The following is a 14,394-nucleotide window of genomic DNA, read 5'->3' on the forward strand; positions in this document are numbered from 1 at the left end:
GTCTGCAGTTCCCAGTGTGATCAACAAAGAAGACAGATTTCTGCATTTCCAACTGAAGTGCTGGTTCATCTCATTAGGAGTGGTTGGATAGTGGGTGCACCCCATGGAAGGTGAGCCGAAACAGGGCAGGGTGTTGCCTCACCCAGGAAGTGCAAGGGGTCGGGGGATTTCCCTTTCCTAGCCAAGGGAAGTCGTTACAGATGGTACCTGGAAAAATGGGACACTTCTGCCCAAATACTGCACTTTTCCCATGGTCTTAGCAACAGGCAGACCAGTAGATTTCCTCCCATGCCTGGCTCGGCAGGTCCGATGCCCATGGAGCCCTGCTCACTGCGAGTGTAGTAGTCTTGAGATTGACCTGCGAGGCTGCAGTCTAGCGGGAGGAGGGGAGTCCACCATTGCTGAGGCTTTAGCAGGTAAACAAAGCAGCTGGGAAGCTCAAACTGGGCAGAGCCCACCATAGCTCAGCAAGACCTACTGCCTCTATAGACTCCACTTCTGGGGGCAGGGCGTAGCTGAACAAAAGGCAGCAGAAACTTCTGCAGACTTAAACCCCCATGTCTGACATCTCTGAAGAGAGCAGAGGTTCTCCCATCATGGTGTTCAAGCTCTGAGAACGAACAGACTGCCTCCTCAAGTGGGTCCCTGATCCCCGTGTAGCCTGACTGGGAGACACCTCCCAGTAGGGGTCGACTGATACCTCATATAGGCAGATGCCCCTCTGGGACAAAGCTTCTCAAAGAAGGAGCAGGCACCAATATTTGCTGTTCTGCAATATTTGCTATTCTGCAGCCTCTGCTGGTGATACCGAGACAAACAGGGTCTGGAGTGGACCTCCAGCAAACCCCAATAGACCTGCAGCAAAGGGCCCTGACTGTTAAAAGGAAAACTAACAAACAGAAATAGAATCAACTTCAAAAAAAAGGACACCCACACCAAAACCCCATCTGTAGGTCATTAACATCAAAGACCAAAGGTAGATAAAACCACAAAGACGGGGAGAAACCAGAGCAGAAAAGCTGAAAATTCTAAAAACCCAAGTGCCTCTTCTCCTCCAAAGGATCACAGCTCCTCACCAGCAATGAAACAAAACTGAATGGAGAATGACTTTGATGAGTTGACAGAAGTAGGCTTCAGAAGGTCAGTAATAACAAACTTCTCCGAGCTAAAAGAGCATGGTCTAACCCATCGCAAGGAAGCTAAGAACCTTGAGAAAAGGTTAGATGAATGGCTAACTAGAATAAACAGTGCAGAGAAGACCTTAAATGGCCTGATGAAGCTGAAAACCACAGCACGAAAACTTTGTGATGCACGCACAAGCTTCAGTAGCCAACTCAATCAAGTGGAAGAAAGGGTATCAGTGATTGAAGATCAACTTAATGAAATAAAGTGAGAAGACAACATTACAGAAAAAAGAGTAAAAAGAAATGAACAAAGCCGCCAAGAAATATGGGATTATGTGAAAAGGTCAAATCTACATTTGATTGGTGTACCTGAAAGTGACAGAGAGAATGGAACCAAGTTAGAAAACACTCTTCAGGATATTATCCAGGAGAACTTCCCCAACCTAGAAAGGCAGGCCAGCATTCAAATTCAGGAAATACAGAGAACAACACAAAGGTACCCCTCGAGAAGAGCAACCCCAAGACACATAATCATCAGATTCTCCAAGGTTGAAATGAAGGAAAAATGTTAAGGGCAGCCAGAGAGAAAGGTCGGGTTACCAACAGAGGGAAGCTCATCAGACTAATAGCAGATCTCTCGGCAGAAATTCTACAAGCCAGAAGAGAGTGAGGACCAATATTCAACATACTTAAAGGAAAGAATTTTCAACCCAGAATTTCATATCCAGCCAAACTAAGCTTCATAAGTGGAGGAGAAATAAAATCCTTTACAGACAAGCATATGCTGAGAGGTTTTCTTACCACCAGGCCTGCCTTACAAGAGCTCCTGAAGGAAGCACTAAACATGGAAAGGAACAACTGGTACCAGTCACTGCAAAAACATGCCAAATTGTAAAGACCATCGATGCTATGAAGAAACCGCATCAATTAACGGGCAAAATAACCACCGAACATAATAATGACAGGATCAAATTCACACATAACAATATTAATCTTAAATGCAAATGGGCTAAATGCCCCAATTAAAAGACACAGACTGGCAAATTGGATAAAGAGTCAAGACCCATCAGTGTGCTGTATTCAGGAGGCCCATCTCATGTGCAGGGACACATATAGGCTCAAAATAAAAGGATGGAGGAAGAGCTACCAAGCAAAGGGAAAGCAAAAAAAGCAGAGGTTGCAATCCTAGTCTCTGATAAAACAACTTTAAACCAACAAAGATCAAAAGAGACAAAGAAGGCCATTACATAATGGTAAAGGGATCAATTCAACAAGAAGTCAACTATCCTAAATATGCACCCAATACAAGAGCACCCAGATTAATAAAGGAAGTCCTTAGAGACCTATAAAGAGACTTAGACTCCCACACAATAATAATGGGAGATTTAACATCCTACTGTCAATATTAGACAGTTCAATGAGACAGAAGGTTAACAAGGATATCCAGGACTTGAACTCAGCTCTTCACCAAGCAGACCTAATGGACATCTACAGAACTCTCTACCCCAAATCAACAGAATATACATTCTGCCCATCACCACATTGAAATTATTCTAAAATTGACCATATAATTGGTAGTAAAGCACTCTTCAACAAATGTAAAAGAACACAAATCACAACAAACTGTCTCTCAGACCACAGACCACAGTGCAATCAAATTAGAACTCAAGATTAAGAAACTCACTCAAAACCACACAACTACATGGAAACTGAATACCCTGCTCCTGAATGACTACTGGGTAAATAACGAAATTAAGGCAGAAATGAAGACGTTCTTTGAAATCAATGAGAACAAAGACACAACATACCAGAATCTCGGGAACACATTTAAAGCAGTGGGTAGAGGGAAATTTATAGCACTAAATGCCCACAAGAGAAAGCAGGAAAGATCTAAAATTGACACCCTAACATCACAATTAAAAGAACTAGAGAAGCAAGAGCAAACAAATTCAAAAGCTAGCAGAAGGCAAGAAATAACTAAGATCACAGCAGAACTGAAGGAGATAGAGACAAAAAAAAAAACCTTCAAAAAATCAAAGAATCCAGGAGCTGATTTTTTTGTCTATCAACAAAATTGTCAACAAAATTTTGTCTATCAACAAAATTGATAGACTGCTAGCAAGACTAATAAAGAATAAAAGAGAGAAGAATCAAATAGATGCAATAAAAAAATGATAAAGGGGATATCACCACTGATCCCACAGAAATACAAACTATCATCAGAGAATACTATAAACACATCTATGCAAATAAACTAGAAAATTTAGAATAAATAGATAAATTCCTGGACAAATACTCTCTCCCAAGACTAAGCCAGGAAGAGGTTGAATCTCTGAATAGACCAATCACAGGCTCTGAAATTTAGGCAATAATTAAGAGCCTACCAACCAAAAAAAGTCCAGGACCAGACGGATTCACAGCTGAATTCTACCAGAGGTAAAAGAGGAGATGCTACCATTCATTCAGAAACTATTCCAATCAATAGAAAAAGAGGGAATCCTCCCTAATTCATTGCATGAGGCCAGCATCATCCTGATACCAAAGCCTGGCAGAGACACAACAAAAAAAGAGAATTTTAGACCAATATCCCTGATGAACATTGATGCAAAAATCCTCAATAAAATGCTGGCAAACCGAATCCAGTAGCACATCAAAAAGCTTATCCACCATGATGATGTCAGCTTCATCCCTGGGATGCAAGGCATATGCAAATCAATAAACGTAATCCATCATATAAACAGAACCAACAACAAAAACCACATGATTATCTCGATAGATGCAGAAAAGGCCTTTGGCAAAATTCAACAGCCCTTCTTGCTAAAATCTCTCAATAAACTAGGTATTGATGGAACGTATCTCAAAATAATAAGACCTATTTATGACAAACCCACAGCCAACATCATACTGAATAGGCAAAAAACTGAAAGCATTACGTTTGAAAACTAGCACAAGACAACGATGCCCTCTCTCACCACTCCTATTCAACATAGTGTTGGAAGTTTTGGCCAGGGAAATCAAGCAAGAGAAAGAAAGAAAGGGTATTCAATTAGAAAAAGAGGAAGTCAAATTTTCCCTGTGTGCAGATGACATGATTGTATATTTAGAAAACCCCATCATCTCAGCCCAAAATCTCCTTAAGCTGATAAGCAACTTCAGCAAAGTCTCAAGATACAAAATCAATGTGCAAAAATCACAAGCATTCCTGTACACCAATAACAGACAGAGGGCCAAATCATGAGTGAACTCCCATTCACAATTGGTATAAAGAGAATAAAATACCTAGGAATCCAGCTTACAAAGGATGTGAAGGACATCTTCAAGGAGAACTACAAACCACTGCTCAGTGAAATAAAAGATGAAATAAAAGACACAGACAAATGGAAGAACATTCCATGCTCATGGATAGGAAGAATCAACATCTTGAAAATGGCCATACTGCCCAAGGTAATTTATAGATTCAATGCCATCCCCATTGAGCTACCAACGAGTTTCTTCACAAAATTAGAAAAAACTACTTTAAAGTTCATATAGAACCAAAAAAGAGAGTGCATAGCCAAGACAATCCTACGCAAAAAGAACAAAGCTGGTGGCATCAGGCTCCCTGACTTCAAACTATGCTACAAGGCTACAGTAACCAAAACAGCATGGTACCAGTAACAAAACAGATATATAGACCAATGGAACAGAACAGAGGCCTCAGAAATAACACCACACATCTACAACCATCTGATCTTTGACAAACCTGACAAAAGCAAGAAATGGGGAAAGTATTCCCTATTTGATAAATGGTACTGGGAAAACTGGCTAGCCATATATAGAAAGCTGAAACTGGATCCTTCCCTTATGCCTTATACAAAAATTAATTCAACATGGATTAAAGACTTAAATGTAAGCCTAAAACCATAAATCCCAAGAAGAAAACCTAGGCAATACCATTTATGATATAGGCATGGGCAAAGACTTCATGGCTAAAACACCAAAAGCAATGACAACAAAAGCCAAAATAGACAAATGGGATTTAATTAAACTAAAGAGCTTCTGCACAGCAAAAGAAACTACCATCAGAGTGAACAGGCAACCTACAGAATGGGAGAAAATTTTTGCAATCTACTCATCTGACAAAGGGCTAATATCCAGAATCTACAAATAACTTCAACTAAATTACAAGAAAAAAACAAACTACCTCATCAAAAGGTGGGTAAAGTATATGAACAGACACTTCTCAAAAGAAGGCATAAAGCAGCCAACAGAAACATGAAAAAGTGATCATCATCACTGGTGATCAGAGAAATGGAAATCAAAACCACAATAAGATACCATCTGATGCCAATTAGAATTGCAATCATTAAAAAGTCAGGAAACAACAGATGCTGGAGAGGATGTGGAGAAATAGGAATGCTTTTACACTGTTGGAAGTGTAAATTAGTCCAACCATTGTGGAAGACAGTGTGGTGATTCCTCAAGGATCTAGAACCAGAAATATCATTTGACCCAGTGATTCCATTACAGGATATATACCCAAAGGATTATAAATGATGCAACAATGAAGACACATGCACACGTATGTTTATTGCAGCACTATTTACAACAGCAAAGATTTGGAACCAACCCAAACGTCCATCGATGATAGACTGGATTAAGAAAGTGTGGCACATATACCTCATGGAATACTATGCTGCCATAAAAAAGGATGAGTTCATGTCCTTTGACATGAACATGGATGAAGGTGGAAACCATCATGCTCAGCAAACTATCACAGAGACAGATAACCAAACACCACATGTTCTCACTCATATGTGGGAATTGAAAAATGAGAACACATGGACACAGGGCGGGGAGCATCACACACCGGGGCTTGTCACGGGATGTGGGGCTAGGAGAGGGATAGCATTAAAAGAAATACCTAACGAAAATGATGAGTTGATGGGTGTAGCAAACCAATGTGGCACATGTATACCTATGTAACAAACCTGTACGTTGTGTACATGTACCCTAGAACTTAAAGTTTAAAAAAATATTTTTCCCATTAATAAAGATTTTCCAAATTGGGATATTTTTAGGGTGAAAGTTAAATTTATTAAAAATTACCCTGTGCAAATGGGTGTAAATCAGGATTGCTGGAACAAATGAGGACATAGAACATCCTGTAACATAAAAGAAGACAGGGAGATATTTCATACAATAGAACAAAGAAGTGAAAAGAGTTCTGTGCCTGAGTGATGGACGAGATGCCTGAGGGACGAGGTAACAATAGGTCAGACATGAGTCCTGGTTTATCTACCAAGTGAAAAATGCAAGAGGGGCCAGTTGGAAATGAAGGACAAATAAAGCCAGACAGTCCAGAGATACTCCAGGAATTTAAGTACACTTGCTCTTACTTTTTCAGGCAATAGCCTAGGAAAATTGACAACCCCTTAAAGACTCCTTCATATTTTACATTGTGCTAGAAAAACATACTACTCTCCAGGTGATGTTGAAAATGGACTGAGAAAGGTATATCTGTGTAGATGGACCCTAACTGGTTTCCAAATTGCTCATGGCTTGTACTTGCAATATAGAGAAATCAGAAGCCTCAACCACCTCGGTGGGATACATGGAAATGTTAATATTTGATGTACTAGAGCAGAAGAAAAACTAGGGTTAGGATAATGAGGTCACAGATATAAAGGAGTTCACAGATATTGTGGCAGAGGCCATGGATTTAGCAAGGTGTGCTGGGTTCACATACAAAAGAACTACCCTGGAACTATCCAGGAGCTATCCAGAACTATCCAGCTATCATGTACCTGGACACCACCAACCTAATCAAACAAGTCACAGTACACTGGAGAGTGAATATAGCCTGTAGACTTTAAACTATATGGATAGATAAGTAACTTTTTTACTAGGAACCATTTGGGGAAGAATAAAAAGGGCATGCCATTTGAAGGAAGAAAATGAGCACTAATAACTATGTTTTAGCTAAACATTCAGTTAATATAATATTCAAACACCCTGTGTTAAACCCAAAGACACTGGTTTAACTCATAAAGACTGGAATAGTCTTTAATATGCAGGTTATCTTTTCTTTTGTCTTCAGCGGGAGTAGGAGTTCAAAGACAAAACCGGTTGCAGATAATAAAGATATATTTCTTTGCAAATCTGAACAGTAGTATGTAAAATTCAACTTTAACTCATAGATCAAATGATTTTAACTTTTTAAACATGTTTTAATCTTATACACATATCAATCATAAGGCAAATAATTTATCCCTATTTAATAAGTGAGTAAAAAGACATATTTAAATAACGTGAATCCTCACTTGGCTGTTTTATAACACAACTAGAATTCATACCAGCCATTCCCAGTACTTAGCTCTTTCCACTAAACCATCGAGGAGCAACTTGAAACACAAATATTGTACATGGTATATAGGAGATAAGCATGAGACCAGGAGGACTAAAGACAGTAAGATGGGTAGCAAAAATTTAAGCATGGCCCATCTGGAATAGGAAATAGGAAGAGATCTGAATCTAGCTCCTAATACCTCAGGATATAGAATAAAGCCTTTTGTTAGGAGACTGGGGAAGACAGATTAGATGAAAAGAAGCAAGGGTATGAAATTCTGAAGGTTTGATTATAATGCCATAAAATTTAAATAATTGTTAAACTCATTTGTATTAGTTCATTCTCACACCACTATGAGGAAATACTCGAGACTGGATATTTTATAAAGAATAGAGGTTTAATTGGTTCAAGTTCCACATGGCTGGGGAGTCCTCAGGAAATTTACAATCACGGTAGAAGACACCTCTTCACAGGGCAGCAGGAAAGAGAATGAGTGCAAGCAAAAGAAATGCCAGACGCTTATACAACCATTAGATCTCGTGAGACTCACTCACTATCATGAGAACAGCATGGGAGAAACCACCTCTATGATTCAGTTACCTCCACCTGGTCCTGCCCTTGACACGTGGGGATTATTACAGTTCAAGGTGAGCTTTGGATGGGGACACAGCCAAATCATATGATCATTGTATTTAATATTACTTAAAATTCAAACATTCAAAACACAAAATTAAATTCAAGCACAAGGGGCATCAAGACAATGATGTTTTGCATTTTCATTGCTAAGAATTTCACTCAAAAGACAAAATAAATTTGATTAAAGCATGTCTTAACAATAAAATTATTCGAACGAGTATTATCATCATGTAAGCTTTTGTAGCTTCTGAAAGTTTGGCCAAAAATGGAAATCTCCAGAAAACAATAATAGAATGTTAAGCATAGTTGCAGTTTTACACATTCTAAAAAAATTGTTAAATGGTTTTAAAGTGGCATATAAACATTTCGTTTCTTTTTCTTAAATTTTTATGCCAAAGGGATCTCACCCACTACCCTAGGTCTAGGCCTATACAAAAACCCTAAAAGGATGTCACTCATCAGCAAAAATTACAAAAGACTTGAGTCAGTACCTAGGAGGGAGTTTTTATTTATTAAAATATCTCATATCAGTTTCACAGCAATCTTAAAAGGTAAAGTCTTTGGTCTTTGCAGCTACATTTTATATATGAGAAATCTGAGCTCCAATTTGTTTAAATAACTCTCCTAAGGTTAATGTTTATAGCTGTCAAAGCTGGTATTTAAACCCAAGTTTGATCACAATGGCTGTTTTTTCTTCAAACTACAATTTAATAATCTGCTATAAATTTATGTCTCAATTAAACAATATTTAATTTAATTTTTTTGAGACACTGTCTCACTCTGTTGCCTAAGCTGGAGTGCAGTGGCATGGAGCCATCTCGGTTCACTGCAACCTCTGCCTCCCAGGTTCAAACTATTCTTGTGCCTCAGTCTCCCGAGTAGCTGGGATTACAGGCCTGTGCCACCACACCTAGCTATTTTTTTTTTCTTTGATATTTTTAGTAGAGACAGGGTTTCACCATATCGGCCAGGCTGGTCTTAAACTCCTGGCCTCAAGTGATCCACCTACCTTGGTCTCCCAAAGTGCTGGGATTACAGGCATGAGCCACCGCCCCTTAATCTTTATATGTAGTTAAATGGATAAATACTTTTTCTGAATGTTTCCAAATGGATCTCTTTTACATGAAAGTTGGTTGAAAATGCTTTAAAATTAATCTCAGAAACAAAACCAGTATTTCTACTTGTATTATTTAAAAAAAATGATTAAAAGATCATTTTAAGTTAGCTTTGACTGTATCTTTACCTGCGCAACTACTTTGTCTCTTTCCAAGGAGGTCAGCATTTTCTCCTTCAGTAAAGTGTGGTGTTTCTCATGTAACACCCTTATAGTTGGTTCATAAGACGCATAATGTAACTTCAACCTATAAAAAATAAAATGTCAATAGTATCTTAAGGGGTTATTGAGTTAAATCAGTAATTTCCATCTAACATCGAAACCTTTTTTACTTTTTCTTTTTTGCTGTGAAATAAAAATGAATAATCTCATAAAGGTTAACACACTACAGCCACGAAGCACAAAAAGCACACAAATTCACTGCAACTTGAGGGTGGAGGGTGCAGTGAGTGAGCAAATCTCATGTCTTAATTAGTTCTCTATTTCCTACTAGCACCTTTCGCTGTGTCCAAGTATGTACTCAGAATATTGCTGCTACCCATGAAATTTTTGTTAATTTGGAAATAACTGTCAGAAAGACAAGGGCCACAGATAATAGATGATTAAACATGGAGTGTCATTCACATCAAAATAAACTAAAGGATAGTCTTCAAAACAAGTTTGGCTAATCTTCTATTTTAAAAATTAAGTATAAAAACATTTTGATATCTAAACAGAAGGAATAGTTCACCCTAGTATATAATATAAATATCTTTAAAAATCTGTTTTATTTGAAAATGACCTCAAAATCTTTTTACTAAAGTGTAATTTACATGGATAAAACATACAGCTCTTAAGCGTTACTGTTCAGAGTTTTGAGAAATGCACATCCAAGTAGTACACATTATCAAAATATGAAACATGTCTAACACCCCAGAAAATTCTAGAACTTCATGTATTTGGTAACATATAACATGTTCTCTTTTTTAACTAGTTTATTTCACTCAGCATAATGTTTCTTTAGATTATTCCTATTACTTTACATCGCAATACTTCACTCCTCTTTACTGTGAGTAGTATCCCCTTGTATGTAAATGTGTTTATCCAATATTTTGCTGATGAAAAACCTGAGTGGATTTTAGTTTGGGCTATCATGAATAAGGCCTCTTTAAACATTCTTATATAAGTAAGATTTTTTGATCATATATCTTCATTTATTTTAGATAAATACCCAGGAGTTTAATTGCTGGGTTGTAATTTATACTTCCAGCAACCCTATATGACAGTCCTGGTTACTCTACATTCTTGCCAACCTCTGGTGATATCAGTCTAATGAGAGTTTATCCATCTTATTATCAAATTTGTCAGCTTTATTATATTTTCCATTAACCAACATCTAACTTTGTTGATTTTTTGTTTGTCCATTTGCTATTTTATTGATTTCAGCTCTTATTTTTCATTTCTTCATGTTTCTTGGTTGTAGTTTGCTCTTTTGAAGCTTCTAAGATGACATCATTGGTTTTAAAACTTTATTTTCTAAAATAAGCATTTAAAGCCATCAATTTCAATTTAAGCTGCATTGGCTGCATTTCAATATGCTGCATTTTTAATCATTCAGTTCAAAATATTTTCTAATTTCTTTCTTTGCCTCATGGATTATTTAAAGCATACTACTTAATTTCCAAATATTTGAGAAACTCCCTGAGATTTTTAAAAATTGATTTCTAATTTAATTTGATTTTGGTCAGAAAACATTCTTTGTATGACATCAATCCTTTGAAATGTATAAAGACTTGTTTTACGGTTCAGTATATGATCTATTTTAGTGACAATTCCATGTGAACTGGAAAGAGCAAAGTAGAAGTCAAGAAATGTTAACTATGCTCAGTTGATTGACAGCATTCTTCTACACAACCTCTGGAATCTCTATCTTGCTCAGAGCTTCCCAGGCGCTGTTTCCTGCCAGGCTTTGTGTTCTCTCATCCTATACTTCCACAAGTTAGTTATGAGGCCAAAGATTGAAAAGGACTATTGTAGATATTTCTTACATTTCATATACCTCCTTCCTTCTGTGTACTCCATGCTGCAAGTTCCAGCTACCTCTATAGCCCTGAACTCTGATCTCTGCCTCCTCAGCTCCGAAAACCACCATGCTCTGCTTCGGCTATATCTGGTCCCCTCTGTTGGAATGGGAGTCTGTAAGGGCCAGGAAATAAGTAGGGTCCTGGCTCACAGCATATTTGGTCCATGTACCCACCCAGTGATCAATTCCAGTGTTCCTGAGTAAATAATTGGGATTGATATACTTGGCAATTGGAATAAGCTGGCAGAATGGGGAAGGTTATCCCCAGCCTCTTCTTGGATGTCAAATACATCTATGAATATTTCTTCCTATACTTTCTAATACTGAGTGTTAAAATCCTAAGTATAACTAAGGAAATATCTATTTTTCCTTTCAATTTTATCAGAGTTTGCTTCATGTATTTTGAAGCTCTTATATTAGAGTAATGCATATTTAATATTATGTCTTCCAGGTGAACTGACTCTTTACTACATGAAATGTATGAAATGTCCCTGTCTTCTTCTCTGGTTCTCAGGATGCCCCTGAGAATATTTTTCTGTAGCCCTATAGGCTTACAGAGGTGGGCCCCATTTCCTACAAAGAAGTAGTACTTCAGCTGTGCTGTAAGATGCTGAAAAGCCCTCTTCCCCACAAAGAAAGAGATGTCCCCACCCCGGCCCCACCGCTGGAAGTATCCCTACCTCCTCTCCTCAGTGTGATTACGGAGAAAAGAGACTATACATCTAAACTGCTGCAAGAAATAGTCAGCATGTACTGGCAGGAACCAGAAAAGTACCCCCAGAGGCTGGATTTTGAGGTACTTGATTAAAGGGGGGTGGAATGCAAGACTGGATAAACAATAATTCCTTGACCTCCACACAATGGATTTAACATTATAGTAAGAACTCCAGCGAATAAGGTAGATTCACTTCTAGGGTGGTCCTTAGAAACTTGGAAAAAGATACCCAACACTGTGAAGTGGAAATGCTGGAGCTACCCTGGCAGATAGTAGAGGAAGCACTCCATAACACCATAGCAATTATATACTGTTATAAATAGCCTCGATTTTTCTGCAAATTACCCCTGGCTATTTAATTGAGTGGCTATTTACTGGGGAAAGATATTTTTAAGAATTTGTCATTCAAATTCAGAAACTTAAAGCAAAATCATGACCCCCCTGTTAGAATGGGAGTCTATAAGGGACAGGAAATAAGTAGGGTCCTGGCTAAAGTCTGCTCACAGCATATTTGGTTCATGTAAGCATCCAGTGATCAGTTCCAGTCTTCCTGAGTAACTAATTTGAATTTGTATACTTAACAATTGGAATAAGCTAGCCTCTTCTTGGATTTCAAATACACCTATGATGGACTATTTGATATTGTTCCAGAAGTTCTGTTTATGTTTTTTCAGTCTTTTTTCTTTGAGTCCCTGCTCATTTCTTTTCAGCTTTTTTCTCTTTGAGCATCAGTTGGATCATTTTCCATCTTCCTGTCTTCATGTTCATTGATCTTTCCATTGGCAATGTCCAATCTTCTAAGACCTACTAGTAAATTTTTCATTTGCATATTATGCTTTTTTCAGTTCTCAAATTTCAGTTTAATTCTGTTTATCACTCCTATAGTCACCATTTTCTTTAAAACTCTAAGCATTTCATAATAACTGTTTTAAAGTCCCTGTCTGCTAATTCTGTAATTCTTTTATCTCTGTGTCTGTTTCTGCTTTTTCCTGATTATAGGACATGTCTTCCTGCTTCTAGATATATCTATAGATAGATCAATACATATAAACTTTATTTATTTATTGTATGTTGGACATACACTTGTCTGAATTTTGTTTTCTTCCTTTAAAGAGTTATTTTCTGACAGACAGTTAATTTCCCAGTGAATCAGTTGAGTTTTTCAAACCTTATACCTTTAAGCTTTTTGGAGAAAAAGTCTAAAGCAGCATTTTCTCTAGGACCAACTAGGTCTGCTTCTATGGCATGGCTTGTGGAGGATATTAAGTAAATGTTCAGAGTATTCAGTGATGTTCCTTCCCTTATGGCTGATCAGAACTCCTACATCTCCTAGCACTGTGCAACCTCTGGAATCTCTTGCTCATAGCTTCCCAGGTGCTGCTTCCTGCCAGGCTTCGTATTCTCTCATCTTATACTTCCACAAGTTAGTTACGTGGCCAAAGACTGAAGAGAACCATTACAGATATTTCTTAAGTTACATTTCATGTACCTCCTTCCTTCTGTGTACACCATGCTGCAAGTTTCAGCTATCTCTGCAGCCCTGAACTCTGATCTCTGCCTCCTCAGCTCCAAAAACCACCATGCTCTGCTTGGGTTATATCTGGTCAAACTGTGGGCTGAAAAGTACCTTCAGGAAGATATGTGGGGTAACCATCCTGCTCATTTTGTGTTTGTCTTCTCTTAGGCATCAAGGTCCTGCTTTGCCAATTTTCCACCATCTTTAAAAAAAAAACTGCCTCCTGTATTTTGTCCAGTCTTGTAGTTCCTTACATTTGGGGAGCTAGTTTAGTACTAGTTGGAGAGCTAATTCTATACTATTTACAATGGCATAGCACAAAGCAGAAATTCCCTAAAAGTCCTCCAAAAGAATAATATTTTATTTCATTAATAATTGAAATAGAGCTTTTCATTTTCTATAATATTTTCATAGCAGTATTTATAAAAGTCATTAATTTGGATATCACATTATACCTCATTGATGATAGCAATAGAAATTAAGTATTAAAGTGCAGTTGCATTTTATACACAATTAATGTGTATTAATACGACATTCAGAAAGAGTAACAAAAATAAAAATTTAGGTAGTACATACAGTTCTATCCTCTGTTCTGATTAGCTTCGTGTGTGTGTGTATGTATGTATGTGTGTATATGTATATATACACACACATATATATACTTTTGTGTATACTATAATCTCCATAAACATTACATATGTCTAAATACATAAAACACACAGATATAGAATTGTATACACACAACCATGTACACTGTAATCTGTGGATGGTTGAAGAATTTTAAAGCAAATATTGATGGCAAAATTTCCCTTTTTTTACTAACTTTGGAATTTAACTCATTCATGAGATATGGCTTGACTATCTTCTGTTAAAAGAATTAACAACACATAGAATTTCAC

At 37.5% G+C, this 14,394-nt stretch overlaps 1 protein-coding gene across 3 annotated transcripts in view; it reads right to left on the minus strand.

Annotated features, from left to right (window-relative positions):
• Positions 1-14,394, minus strand: part of SPAG16 (sperm associated antigen 16) — a 1,171,227-nt gene that overhangs the window by 1,098,890 nt on the left and 57,943 nt on the right. For all 3 annotated transcript variants that reach the window (XM_011932319.1, XM_011932316.1, XM_011932317.1), the window contains one exon: positions 9,332-9,449. In XM_011932319.1, coding sequence (XP_011787709.1) covers positions 9,332-9,449 — 118 coding nt within the window. The remainder of the gene's footprint in view (positions 1-9,331; positions 9,450-14,394) is intronic.

This window comes from Colobus angolensis, unplaced genomic scaffold (genome assembly GCF_000951035.1).
Source record: "Colobus angolensis palliatus isolate OR3802 unplaced genomic scaffold, Cang.pa_1.0 Scaffold95, whole genome shotgun sequence".
Taxonomy (NCBI): Eukaryota; Metazoa; Chordata; class Mammalia; order Primates; family Cercopithecidae; genus Colobus; species Colobus angolensis.